At 39.1% G+C, this 14,990-nt stretch overlaps 1 protein-coding gene across 2 annotated transcripts in view; it reads left to right on the top strand.

The window, feature by feature from the left end:
* Nucleotides 1–14,990, top strand: part of ZFPM2 (zinc finger protein, FOG family member 2) — a gene marked incomplete at both ends in the record, with an annotated part of 317,253 nt that overhangs the window by 145,285 nt on the left and 156,978 nt on the right. For both annotated transcript variants that reach the window (XM_082321753.1, XM_082321752.1), the window contains one exon: nt 14,492–14,610. In XM_082321753.1, coding sequence (XP_082177879.1) covers nt 14,492–14,610 — 119 coding nt within the window. The remainder of the gene's footprint in view (nt 1–14,491; nt 14,611–14,990) is intronic.

Below are 14,990 nucleotides of genomic sequence, written 5' to 3'. Positions count from 1 at the left end.
TGCAAGCCTACTTGCCAGAGACAAAAGAGATGCAGCATATTTGAAAAGGGCATCCCTTTCAGAACACCAAGATATATTATTTTTTGCTGTGTGTATTACAGTATCACCTAGAAGCTGTTGGTTTCTATTGACACGGAGTTCCTTTTGTCCTACTTTATAGATAAATAAGTGTGTGTGTATACATACATATCTATCTATGTATCTGTTTTACATTTTTTACATGTATGTCTATACATGCAAACACAATTACAGTCCCCACTCTGGATTGCTTGCTATCTAAAAAGACAGGTCAATAAATGGTGAGAGAAAGGAAGTATTATTACGTCCAGAGTTACAGAGAGATTATGAGTGATTTTGAAGGTCCCATAGGAGGTACGTTTAGATCCGATTCACCGAGCCCAAATCTTTCAAGATTATGACTAAAACGTTCTCTGCAAGACTGTTTTTCTCTAAAATGCATATGTATCTCCTTTATTTGAGTTTCTTGGAACTGTTTATTGTGATATGCGTGAGTAAGTACTACATGGGAGCTAGCAAAGGTTTGAGTTACCTGTTTATAGGAGTTTCTTTGGTACTGCTGTTTGAATATCTGTCTGTCTCTCATTTTAGAAAGCAATTTCCAGTATTTTTTATTGGTTGCCAAGGGAAGAAGACAGCATAAGCATAGAGCAAGTACTTAAACATGCCATGGCCATATTTGGCACAGTGGAAGACTTTGTAAGCTGCATATATTCTCACATATACATATATTCTCACATATGTGTAAGTTAAGGTGCTAGTGGTACAACCCAGCCATAGATGAGACTTATTTCTTCTATGAAATTACCATAGTGATTTAGAGTACTAGCATATTTATACTTGCTTACTAGAAGTGTGAAAAAATATAAAACTTGTATGGAGTTTAGTATGACATTTTTCTCTGAGCATTATTAATACTTTCTTCTTTATTTACTTTAAGTCAGTATGAAGTTTACGAACATGGATTTTCCTCTGATTTCATTATGACGTTACTGCTTCTACCATAATTTGAAAGGCAATATTGCTCTTAGTCTACATGCTTTCTAGTTTCAGCTTTATAACAGTGAAGTGCAGTATCAGATCCACTGATACACAAATCCGCACCATCAGATCCCACAGATCCATTCTGATATCATCTAGAGAACACTTGATCTTTCTTGAGAACCTGGATTGTTCACAATTCAGTAGGATGTATCCATAGTTTATTTCAATTTTATTGTTACTTATCTAATCCAGACAGTGTTCTTGGTAATTTTAGGAATAGGTCAAATATGGTCCCTGCCTTCTCGGAGGCTGCAGCCTAACTCAGGGGCAGTACCACAAGGCTTACTAGCATTACTTGGAGATAATTTAGGAATCTCTTCATGGTGTTTGCGTAGAGACTTCAAAGCTGGTATCTGTCTGAAAAAAATATTTGAGAAGAGAAAAATGTGCGTTTATTTGAACAAGGGAAGCTGATTAAAAAGTAAAAATAAACATTTTCCTACATTTTATTAAGCTTCTACTCATGATAAAAAGTTTGGACTTTTTATTTCCAGATGAGAACTGCTCCCTGGCTGTTACTTCTTCATCACTTAGCTTTGGCATGCTGTAACATTCTCCTCATGGACATCTACTTTCCCACCTGGATACTGGTACTGTTGTAGAAATCATTCAGTTAGTAGCTCTCCTGACTCGTGGTGGTGTGAAGTTAGCAGCAGGTCACTGAGGAGGTTCTGTTTGTGGACTGGAAAATAAGATCCTTTGTATTATCTATTGACTGTCTAAAGCATAGAGTTTACAGAGGTGCAAGGAGAAGAAATAATAAGCGGATGCAGTAAGAAAGATGCTAGTAACACAACTATTGCTAAGTCTGCCCAGTATGTTGGGGATGTCCACACTGAGTGATAAACAGTTTTTTGGTAGAATAAATTAATCTTCTTCGGAGTGTTGTGTTTCTGTGATGAGTACAGTCAAGAGAATAGAAAAGTTTAGACTCAGGATGGTATCTGATGACTGAGACAAGATATAGATGTCAGTGAAAAGACTGTCAGCTTCTGAATTGCATCTGATGAGGGTAGGAAACAGCTTTTGGGAGTTTGAAGGGGCAGATTAGTCTTGGCTGGCAGACGGTCTGTGATCAATAGGAGAGGACAGAAAGCTAGAAACCAGTTGTGTGAAGGAAAGCATATGTGCCTTTCTCCTCTTGTTTTTCTGACATTTACTTCTGGGCGTTATTGGAGGCAGTCATTGGGAACTTGCGTATGACCCAGTACTTGCCATTGAGGAGGAACAGTGAGGCCACAGAAGGCAACAGGGGGAGGCAGATGAACTGGACAAGGAAGCAGTGTCCGGGGGACAGGAGACAGGATAGAAAGACGGCTTTTATGCTGAGGTCCTGGAATCTGCAAAAGAGTGGTCCAGGGTGCAAAGGGGCTGCATGGAGCTTCAAGCTTTTTCTAATGTTGGAAGGCTTGATTTTGAAACTGCTAACTGCACCATTGGATATGTAAAAGTAGGATTTGTTTGTCTAGATTTTTTTGTCCTTTTAAGTTAGTTAATGCATTATGTATCTTGTTAATGTACTTTGTTAACTGAGATGAAAACATGGGGAAAAAACCTAGTAGAACAAAACTGCCCTTCTCCAAGACTCCTTGTACAGCAAATTGTCTGTGCCTATCAGAAAGGAATCGTTAAGTTGAAAAGTATCTATGTATATCAAAATAATAGTCATGACTAAAATAGAAATTTTCTCTTTGAATTGATGCATGTGATTTTTTTTATTGGGGAGGAAGAGAAGGAGCAGATACTTTTAGGGGAGTTTTTATGCTATTGTATTTAATTTTGTAAACTGCTGATTTTATTAGCAGGAGAATGAAGATGTCAACCTGCAGCCTTTTCAATATGATAGTTCCCTATGTACTTAACTGTTTTAACTTTGTATACTTAATACTCGGGCTATACTTCTTATATTCTTATAGTACATCACCACTGCAGGATAAGAAGAAGCTGTTATAAATTGACATTAGTATTTTTTAAACATCATAGTATAGGGGCAGTTTTAATGCTTGAAAAACAAAATAATTCTGTAGCCCAGATATATTCTGAGTTATAATTCTTTTGATCGCTGTTGACACTGCCTGCTTAATGGCTGTGCCTTGCCAGAAATACTTTCCTACTTCTTCAAAATAATACATTTCTTCTATGTATTGTGTGAAGTTTTCAGAAGCAGTGATTGCAACTGTTAGAGAAAGTTAGGGCTCCTCTTGCCAGCACTGACTCACTCTGAGATCCTGACCTCCTTATTTAGGCTGAAATTTCCATTGAGGCCACAGAGGATGTGGACGTGTTCTCAGTCATTGTTTACAGAGGTATAGTCTAGGCTGTGAAGAGTCAGTCTCGGAAGGTCGTTCTCCAGGAGGAAGACAGTCTGTGTCCTCCTGCCACAGAACAGGCCCCATGTGCCAGCCGTGGCTGTTCCTTGGGCTCCCCAGTCGCTGCGTCTGTCCAAGCAGCGATGGGGTGTTCAAAGCCTGCGCTCATAAAGGGGAAGGCAGTAAGGCAAAACAATTTGGGATATGCTTTACATACATGATGCCCCTAGAACTTACTCCTATGAAGGTCAAGATCTTTCTTGTACAGAAGGCTGCTGCAAGACCAATATTCTACTTAAGTCTTATGTAAGCCTCAGAGTAGGATTTAGGTAGTGCACAGGACTTGTGCTTAATCTCTGTTCAAGGGTTTATTTCACTCAAAGTTACAAGTCTGTCTTATAAGTGGGCATCAGTCTTTATATCGGCTTCAAAGTCTTGGCTATGCTAAGATATAGCTGCATGTGAAATCAGGGTGATACTCCAGACTGAGGCACTGAAGGAGCGAGTGAGGGTACTCTGGTCCACGTCCAAAACCAGCAGTCAGTTCCTGTCTGGCAACAGTGTTAAAAAGCTGCGTTGGTCATTCCTGGTACGTGATCATAGAAGATGTAGATAAGCACATAACTCATGAGTGCTGGAGCAGTGCAGAGCCATGTGTCTGTTATGCACGGCCATCCCCAGCAAGTGCAAAGAAATGATTAATTTGAATCTTGATATTGTACATTATAGTTATACTACATTTATCTCTATTTATAATAATGTTACTTTTCATATAAATAATAATTATAATGGATGGAACTATATACTGCATGCATGCAGTGGAGCATGGCATTCAATCTCCCTTTGTCCCAGTCCCCCTCTCGTCTTCCTAATCTCACCAGTAGCTAGATCTTTTGGATGGTCACAGTAAACACTGATGAATTTGAGTCTTTGTTGAGATTTTTGGTATTTTCTTGTTACTCTCCCTCTTTCAGAAATTTGTTGCGAACATTAAAAGGAAATAGGGAAATCATGTTAAAGCATCTGCTGCTTTTGCAAGACATTTGGGCAGTTTGGCTGACATACTCTGAGCTAGAAATCGGCATCTCAGCAGTGGTTTCATAGCTCTGAGCATGCATATCTGATAGAAAGCAAATAACTTCATCTGCTGTTACACAAGTGAGAGATGAAAATAGATCCTTCTCTCTCTAAGCATAAGTACTGTAAACTGAGAAGACACCACAGATACAGTCACAGATGATCTCACTGCTCTTGCTTTTAGAGTTAAGAAGAATACTTTCCAAAACATTTTTGTTCATTTAATACATTTCATGACGTCAATATTAATACAGCAGTCTTGATATTAAGTTAACTTTCCTAGCTTTCTGCATTCACTAACAATGCAGGCTACCTTGATGTTTTTCACTTTTTCCAAGTAAAAAAGAAATCCAACAGTATTGGATAAACATAAAAATGTCTGTTAATTATTGTATTTAAATATATACATTAATGCAAATAATATTGTAAAAAGAAAATGTTAGCATCTTTCAGCTAAGAGGATTCCAAAAAGTCCTAGGGAAAGATTGGTGTAGGTGATGGTGAAATGTTTAATTTTCTTCCCACAGAATAGCATCTATCGTAGAAAGGGCTTCAGTCTGAGTTACATAAGCTGTATTTTCAATTGGTCCACTTCCTTTGCTTTACATACAATGCTCCATATACCTCTGACTGTATTTGAGTTATATGAAGCAACGAAAAAACAGACTAAGGACTGAAATGTCTTCGCATATATCGGGGGAGAATCTGCACACAAAGGGACATTTATCAGGGGTGACTGTTCTCTGCTGAGGAAAGGAGCATACCCAAGAGTCCAGAAACAGATGATGATCTTATCAAGAAAACCCTCTTCAGTAATATCATCAGCCTGCTCTTGCCAAGTCTGGCATTTCTGTATCATGTGTATTTGTGATGGAGAGAGAGGGAGCAAAGCTGTGCAAGCTACATGTAGCTGGGATAAAGTACCTACTCAACCCACTGAGTCTGCACAGTGTTATAATATAATTGGGAATCATTTTTGCCAGTATGGAGTGTCCATGTGAGAATGGAGTTTACAGTATTCCTCTCACAAAAAAATGCAGGGAGGGCTCTTCGGCTGCACCGGTTGCCTTTTGGGATTTTTTTCTGTATTTTTGCAAATATTTCTACACCAGTTTTATCTCAATATGAACAGGGAATAACAAACCTCTTGAACTGTGCGTCCAGATATGAAGATGGAAAATTATTGAGAAAGACAAAAATAATATTTTTTTTCTTCTTGTATGAGATTTAGGCTTTGAGGTGTAAATTGCTCTTGTAGTGAGTAGACTGAAAACTAAAGATAGGTTCTTCTAATTTCATCGCAGGATCAGGATTTTGCCATAATGGCTGGGTTTATTTTGCCTCTGTCTGTAGACTAGATGCAGATATGAACAGAGTATTTTTCATATTATATGGAACTTGACTTTGAAGGAAGTGAAGAAATCTTTGGTATTTCTTAGCATATCTTGAGTAAATATCTTTTTCTTTCTACTTGTGTCTCTCTCATTTTTTTCTTTGAGCAGGTTTCTGTAAGTTCAGTGAAGCAGTCTAAATAAAGGAAAAGTCTATAGAGCTGTGTAAGAGTCTGTTCTACTAAAAAGCTAATCAAACTCTAGCAGCAGTGTTCATTATGTACTCCTTCCTTTCTGACTTCCAAGAAAAAACAGTACTTTTTGTAATAGTTCAGCTTAAGCCTTAGTAATTATTTTTATGGTATACTTGATGGACAATTATTATGTGGTTTTCCATGAGCTGTATCTTTAGTAATTACTCAATTTATGTGCTATTTAACATTTTATTTAATTAATCGCCCTCTCTCCCACCTCACCCCCCAAAATACAGAAGTTGCATTGTTATTTCAAATTGATGCAGATGTGTTCATCACTGTAGGTCTATGCTTTTCTAACCTGGGACGGGATCTTGTGTTCCTACTAAGTTCTGTAGATTACAGGAGTGTGAGGCACTGTAGGAATGTAATTTTTTCCCTTTGTATTCATTTTATATAAATGAAAATTACAAATAGAGCACAAATCTGAATTTTTGAATTATCAGTGTGTACCCTTCTTTTGAAACTATGGTCTCTGAAAACTCTGCATGTGTTGTGAGACATAGTGCACCTTAACATCACTAAAGTTAGCTCTGCATTGCAGTTGGGAATCTGGAGCAGCTTATGTGCTTACACCTAAGGTCACATCAACCAGGCTGGGGTACTATGTCAGCGTGGTGGTCATAGCCAGAGCCTAGTGTAAACTAAGTAACCAGTAATGAAACTTTTTCTCAGAAAAGATTTGTAGCCTACACGGTGATCTGGCTGCTTGGAGGTAGAGAATGGGTTTGACCAGATGTCAGGTGAAATCACATCACTGGGTGCGATGTAGACACACTTTAAGTGTTCGGTTTAGCCAGGATTCAGCTGAGCAATGAGGTATTAGAATAAGTATATTTTATTTTGGTGGTTTAGCTTATGAATTAAGCACTGTAACGACACATATGCCTTGGCTAAAAAAGGATAATAGTGTTGACATTCTGTTTCTAAATGCGAATTCATGCACTTCTGTCCTTATGGTTCAGGCTTGGAAATGTATATGTCTTCTCTCACTCTGGCAAGGTTTCTGCATCCCTGTTTTTCTTGAATATCTTCTGTTCCCATTTTTCCAGGCTGTGGCTTTGTATCCTGATCAGACCCAACCTGGGTCTTCAAATGGTTCCTTCCCTAGACTCCCTCTCTCTTGCCTTGTTTTTCAAATTTATTCCCCCTGCCTCCTTCTGTGGTCTTTTTTTTTTCTGAAAATCTTTACCTAGTCTTTCCCTACCCTCACTTTCAAAATATTATTTCCTTCCCTTTATTGTCCATTGTAGGACAGCGCTGTTGCAGATAAGGATAGCACCTACACTCTCTGCCATTTGCAGTACTAGCAGCAGGTAGGAGAGATAAAGAAACTGCTTCTGACTTTCGGGGCTCTAAAGAATGGTAGGGAGCAGCAAGATTTTTTTTACAGAAAATGGAGAAGCCTTTTCATTTGTCATCCTTACCTAGAGTGCACAGCTGCCCTGTGGGAGCATGGGGACGATGGAGCAACGTTAGGCAGCTCGGTTAAGAATGAAGCAGCATGTGGCAGCTTCTCCTGCGTCGTGTTTGCTATCTAGACCTGCTTCTAAGCATAGGCAAGGGAGAGCAGTAGCTTAGAGCAATAACTACCTGTGGGTTATCCTTGTGTCTACTTCCCTTGTGGCCATTGGGCTAAGAGGTCTGGTTGACCTTAAGAGAGATGGGACCAGGGAGGACCAGGGTTAGGGGGAGGAGTTGCTGGGGGTTGGCAGCAAATTCAAAGAAAGGAAGAAGGCTGCTCCATTCAGAAACCTGCCGCCCCTTCAGTGGCAGCAGAATAGCAGCCCTTCCTCCAGGGGGACTCCACAGAGCTGTTTTGTCAGCTTTCAGTCCGAAGTCTGTTCCTCCTTCCATCCTTCTCATCCTAACAGTGGCCTGGCTGTATTTTCTCATCTTTGAGGCAGCAAAATTAAATTTTGCCTTTGCTTCTGGACAACCTGAATAACCTCTGGTTTTGCCAAGACCCCTTTGAATGCAATTTTCATATTGCAAAGCAAATTGTAAAATTCCTTTTGAAGATTGATTATAATTTAGTTCATTACTCTTTGGACTCTAGTGTCAACTTGTCTCATGGGTACTGTGTGTCTTTCTAGTACGATAGTTACAGTTCGTGTGCCCCACAGCAGACTTGCAGTGCTGCAAAACAGATTGTACCCTGACACCCCCCAGACCTTCTCGCTCCAGAGTCAGTGCACTGCAGAACAGGTACAGTGCTGCCCGTTGTGGAGAGATGTGAGAATTAGGTAACACAGTGTATGAAATCCCTGACAGACAAACATGGTAATGTGAGATGGTTGGTCATTTTCATAGCATAGCTGTGTGAATTGTCTCTTCCCCAATGTTCTTCCACAACAGCAGTGGCAACCATCCAGTCGGTGCTGGAAGGGGATGCAGTACTCATTCATTCATCACGAAGTGCCATGGCTTAGCATATTTTGGGTTAGTGCTTCAGACTCAGTTACTTGTTTTAGAGTTTTGGGCTATTGGATGAGTCCTGTGGAAAGGGAATGTTTCTGTTTTGCCACCTCCATTTTGTTATCTTTTCCAGTGCAATTACAAGCTAATTCAAAGCTCTTTGTGCTAGGCTAATAGCTTCTGATTCACTGCTGTCAACGAGTACCTCTTTGTGCACTTCTCATACCGCTTACCCGTCCCCCTACTGCTTACCTATGAAGAACATTTATTTTTTCCCTGAGTAGAGGCTCATCATAGGCAAATCATTAATGGAACATCAAAAAGATCCCATCTGTTAGAGTTGCATATGGCTAAGATCACAATTATCAAAAGTCTTTTTTTTTTTTTCCCCCCATTCTTATCCGCACAATAAATGTAGTTGTCAGCAGGATAAGTTCACGCATCGGATAAGGTCACAATTTCATTTAGTGACAACTTCCAACAGCGTGAACTTACAAGGTTCGATTTATTAAAGAGTCAGAAAGGATAAGATCACTGCATGGCCAGCCTGATTTATCAGGGTTTGACTGGAGTACTTGAATAGAGAATGTCGTATTTCAAGTTTATGTTCAAAACTGTAGTTTAGTGTGTGTTATGTCTCAGGGACTTGAAAATTGAGGGAGGAGGTATCTCAATAATGCAGTTTATGTCTGCCAAGCAAGTGTATGAGCATTTAATATTGGAGATACCTTGTTAGGAATCACAGAAGTGGAAAGGGGATAGTTCCCCGCTATCAGTGAACTGCTGTATGCAAATGTACACATATTAGTTTGTTATAATGGAGGTAATCACTAGTCAAATATTAATTGCAGATTCTTCCTGTGCATACAGGACGGCAGGCAGATCTTGGGTTCTGGGGTGGGCAGCGCTTACGAACTTCTGAGAGTGTTTTTAACTTGCTCGCTCTGACTTCAGAGCAGTCCTTGTTGGAAACTACAACAGATACGATTTCTCTGCCATGCAAAAATATTCATTAGAGAACCAGACGGCTGTGCACTGGAAATATGCAAAGAAGGAGCCATTTGCTAGTGGAAATTGGTAGAGCCTCATGATGTCAAATAACCAATCTCTAATTATAGCAGAGGAAGAGCTTACTCATTCTTTTTAACTGACTCCACTTAGAAAGCCATTCCCGATTAAAAAAACCCTACTGCCAAAGCTATCAGTGACTTGCTCAGAAAAGTTAAACATTTATAAATCTGGATATGCTTACTTCTGAACAAAGTACTTCACTTTTTCTCCCCCCAAAGCATTGTTCATCGTTCACCTTCAGATGCGTTTCTTTGTTTTTTATTCCAGAATGGAATGAAAGCCAGTATTATTTTGTTCAGAAATACTATTTATGGTTGAAGTCTTGTGGTATTCGAACTGTGGTCAAATCTTGTTAAAGGCCAAAAGCTGTTGTTGGGTTCCTGTGTACACTACATATTTTGTGGAGTTTTTTTAAATTATTCTGATTTTACTGTAAAAGAAGACAAGGCTAAACTGACCCCTCTACCTTCTATTTTATGCAAGCCCAATATGGCATTTCTAAAACAATATGTATATGTAAGAAAAGAATCCTAAATTGAGTCCTTTCATTCTGATTTTGTATCCACCAAGGTGGCCTAATATCTTAAAAGCCATGGGATGTTTTGTAGCTGTACTAGTGAGTCATGACTTGAGGCTTCTTTTACAGTGCAGCTATCATAAGTCTTTGAGTAATCACAGACTTTAAAAGTATGCTACATCAACAAGATAAGAGAAACAGCCCACAGCACTAACAGCATTATCTTTTACCAAAATTGATTAGCCCATACTATGTGTCTCAAATATTTTGTATAAACTTACTCAGCAAGCTGGAAATAAGTGTTTTCCTGAAGAGCAAGCTGAAAAAAAAAAACAACTTTGTAGCAAGGAAAAGGGAAGTAAATATCACTAAATGGAATGTCTCTTAAGTAATTTTTTTTACCTAACTCACAAAAACTAAAAGCAGGGCATCACTTCCTCTCTACTTACATTTCTTAGTGCTACTTCTGTTACGCTTCTTGCTGCCCTTTTCAGTCGGATGGTTGACAAGTCTAGGATGAAAACGGCAAAATACAACTGCTTCCCAAATTTGCCATAGGAATGGTGAATCCCAGGGGTGTGTATGAATTCTGTATATTATAATTTGCTGTTATGTGAAGGAACACTATGTTCAGTATTCAGTACTGAAGTGGACTGTTGCAATTGCTGATCACTAGAAACTCCTAGCGGTGTTTGACACACAATTTTCTGCTTCTTTTGGGCTGGAGCGCAGATTAAAGGCAGCTGCAGCAGGTTTTCATCCTTTCCTTCCTTTTCTCCCTGCTCATTGGGATCTCCATGGACAGGCACCTGTGAAAAGTCAGTACCAGCTGAGTCTTTACACTTCTTACTGCAAGTGGTGATATAGCAATAAAATATCTGCTCCTCTTCCTTTTCCTGATGTAATCTGTGAAGGTGCTGAGCAGTTGTGCAGGGGATGGTAGCTGCTGAGAGCACTTCTGACTTAAATCTGAACTTTTTCTGAGGCTAAAGGGGAAAATCTTGTCTTGCTGACACACTTTTCCAACTCCCTTAATTAAGAGTCACAGGGTGAGGTTCTGTTTTTTTTTCCAGCAAACTCTCTTGAGATCCCAAGTTGCTTGAGGCCACGGGTGTTGTACCACTTAAACCAGCGTCCTCCTGGGAAGTGGGCAATGAGCAGAGGACAGCCCCGTTCTCATCAGCAGGAGACCAGGCCCATCTGTTACCACAGTTTTGATACCATTCACCAAATAGGAAATTTCAGAGGAGCAAAATATTGTAAATGAATGCAGGAAAGTTGCAGGCTCCTTACTCCAGGGTCAGGGGAATTCAGGAGAGGATTTTTAATAGTGACATTTGTAATCTTTCTTTCTTCTGCAAACCCTTGTACCAGCCCCTGGCCTTCCTGCTTAGGGCAGACAAAGGAACGTATACAGGGATTTTACAAAAGATGCAGGCTCTGGTAGGAAAAAAGAAATAATCTTAGCAGATGCTTGTAGACCCTGATGTGCAGTGTTTTTTTAACTTACAGTTCTCTTAGTATTAATTTTTGCCCTAAACAAACAAAGATTTTCAGTTAAAAAAAAAAAATCTTTGCCAAGGATCAAATTGTAATGGGCTGTACCTTGTACAAGCATAGCCAAAATGTCTGTGTTTGCCAAAATATATGAGCAGATTATCCTTCCCAACTCTAACATTCACCCATAGCATTAAAATGGCTGCTGGTCATGGTGACCAGAGAGAAATGTATCTTTTTTGGAGAACTATGATCAAGGGAAACGGGAAGCTTATGCAGTAAAATGGGTTGTAACCCTGTCTGCAGTCTGCTACTCGGTCATGGTGTTCTGAGTGGAGGGGAAAATACAGCAGGTTCAGTACAGTTCAGCATGATGTTACCCCATCTGTAGAACATTTCAGTGTATTCATACATATTAAAATGTGTTGCCCAAACTACAACTTGGAACTGTAACAAAAGAGAATAAATGAGAGAAAGAATCCACATTACCTTATTTAATTATCAACTGGAGGAAAAAAATACAGTTTTGGAAAATAACTGCTTGTTTTTATGTTTGCCTCAAACCTGAACTACTTACCAGATATAAGATTCATGTTATTAATTTTATTTAAAATATAAAGTGTAATGATGTGTACCTTAAAACTTAGGTAGGTTTTTGGATATCACTGGGTGATCTGCCCTAAGTTTGTCGTTCTTAATCCATTAAAAGACAGGCCTGCTTGTAAATCCACAGGTACAGATAAGGAGTCACTGTTTGACTGTGTCTGAACCCTTTTCAAATGAAAAATGTCAGTGGCAGAAAGGGAGGCTGAATTATTTTTTAAAAGGGTTTTCAAAGATTCTCATGATTCCTCTGGTATCAGTTAAATGTGACATGTCCATAGACATGGCTGTTTTTTAGTCTGTAAAAGCAAGTGAATGCTACAGTTTTCATCTCTATGTAGAGAGAAAATGCTGCAGTATGCCTAAGTGATCAACGTGTTACCTTGCAATACTAGAAAGATTTCTCTTTTCTGTAATTAACATATAAAGAGATTGTTAAAAGTTAATACAATTTGTAACAATGTGACTGTGAGAGGGAAAAAGTGCCCTTTTTTTTTTTTTTTTTTTTTTTCTGTTTGGAGGCATATATATTAAGTGTGTAAATTAGATATAATTAATCCATAAGCTTTCCTGCTCACATACTGCCTTTTAAAATGCCATAGCACTGTCACAGTGAGGACTCACCCACATACATGGAAGCTTTCGTAAACTGATACAGCTCTATTTCCTAGATTTGTTCCAGTTTGCAGGAAGGATCTGATGCACAATTTTACGTAGAGTAGTTTTGTAATCTGCAACACTCAGAGGTGAAATTTAGATTTCTGTGCTTGACAATGGAAGCTGGAGCCAAGCCTTCTCTTCGGAAAACGGTTGAGATTAACCCCTGCGGACAAGAAAATCCTTCACAGCCTGGCTGTAACATAAATCCAGGCATCCATGGGAATGGTTAGCTTGGGGAAGTCTGTGGAGACTGCCTGCAAGCCAGGGGCAGTTACTCACTTCCTCCGGCCCAAGGTTCATTTCACAACAACTGCCAGTTCGAAATCTGGGACGAGTCGACTTCTTGCACAGTTGGACTTCACCCTGTTTGTGGAAAAGCACCATCCTGATTTGGGGTAGAGTTGTTGAGAAGGGATGTGCTGATGCAAAAGGCAGGAATTACTGTTGCATCTGGTTGGTATGGAAAGGGACGAAGGGGCTTTAGCTTGCAGGGAAAATGGGTCAGGAGAAATCACGACTGCAGCGAGGTCGGGGTCAGCTCTGCTGCTCATGAGAAGAGCAACAGATTTTCAGCCTTCCTTCAGGACGGCCCAAGCTTGGAAGTGCAACAGCATGTTAAAATTCAGTTAAACGTCTAACAAGAAAAGCACAGACCAGTCTCCTCTTGTTCCATTTTATCCTCCTAAAAATTTGAAACCAGAATTTATTTGAGTTGTTTTAGAAAAGAATGTTAGAAATTGTGTATCTAAGCACAACTGTTACTACATTTTTAACTGAAACATTTGTTCATAGAAAAATAGGCTTATTGAAGAGACTGCTCTCAAAGAAGAGTTGTGCAGTTTTGTTTTTTTTTTTTTAAATGTTGGGGAGAAAGGTGGTGACTGGATTTTATTTTTCCTTCTACAGTAATGATCACTTCCCTATTATTCTTTCTCTTTTCACTGGAAAACCCCAGAAAAGTTAAAAAGTGAGCTAAAGTAACAATTTCATTTTTAAGGGTTAACTTTGAAGTCCTTGCTTTCAAAAATAAAATTTGCTTTGAAAAATGCACTATACCCCCCATTGCTTTTACATATTTTGTGTTAAAACCTTAAGCTAACAATTTGAAGTATTTTGGATCTAATTCTGAAATGTTACTGCCTGTAAAACCTCACTCGGTTTAAAATCCTTGTATTTTTAATTGTAGTTAATGTTTTTAGTAGTTTCTTCAAAATTAGTAGAGTTGGTTTGGATTTATGTTGCTATAAAGTATGTCTCAAATTTTTAGTAGCTGACTGCTTCAGAATGTGGTCCTGTGACAGCAGAATGCATCAAGGAGGTTACTGCACCAGGTGTGGCTGCTGTTGCGCTCTCTCCTTTCAGCTATCATCTCCCCCCTCCGCAGCATTTCTTAAGAACTTTTATGAAACTGCTGTTCTTTATAAAAATGCCTTCAAACTCTAATGCCTGTGAAAAGATGCAGGAAAGGAACGGGACTTTCTAAACAAAATTTTAATATAATTAAAAGGGAAAAAGGTTTGTTTTTCTTTTGCAGGATGACAAGATCAGTTGTTTTTCAGACAGGCATAATTAATTCTCATTATATGGGTCCTCAGAACATTGTGCATATAAAGCCGACACAAAGGCAGAGGTGGTTGTTGTCAAGGCACAAGTGAAAGTACTCTCAACACTGCTTGTTTCCTTTGTTTGCAGGAGAGTTGGAGGTGGTCCAGAAAGACGGGGAGCGCAAGATTCAGAGCCGGCAGCAGCTTCCGGTTGGAACAACATGGGGGCCGTTTGCTGGGAAGATGGATCTGAATAATAACACCTTGGTATGTAGATGCTCTGAGACGCTTTGCTTCGTTATATTGTGTGTCATTCTTTAGGGAATAGCCTGAATTACTACTCAGCCGGAGCGTTTGAAAACAGGCATTGTTAGCTTTCACAGACAGTGGTATTTGGCTCTTTTCCAATTAGTTCATCTATGGCAACCGTCCACGTAAAGTTATTTGGAGCACAGGTTAATAGTATTTAACTTGTTATTTTACAGAAGGGAAATGTCACTTCCTTGTTTGCTGAACCAAGCTGTTGCATTTCAGTAGTAATATCTGTTTTTTTAGTGGCTTTTTAAGTTTTTCGTAGTATTACTTGCTGAATACTTAATTTATGTTAATGGATGGTATAGAAAATAAATAGCTACATTATTTTAGGA

The sequence above is a fragment of the Platalea leucorodia genome, assembly GCF_965183815.1.
Source record: "Platalea leucorodia genome assembly, chromosome: 1".
Classification (NCBI taxonomy): domain Eukaryota; kingdom Metazoa; phylum Chordata; class Aves; order Pelecaniformes; family Threskiornithidae; genus Platalea; species Platalea leucorodia.
The sequence above is the reverse complement of the archived record's forward strand: the minus strand, read 5'-3'. Positions and strand labels throughout refer to the sequence as shown.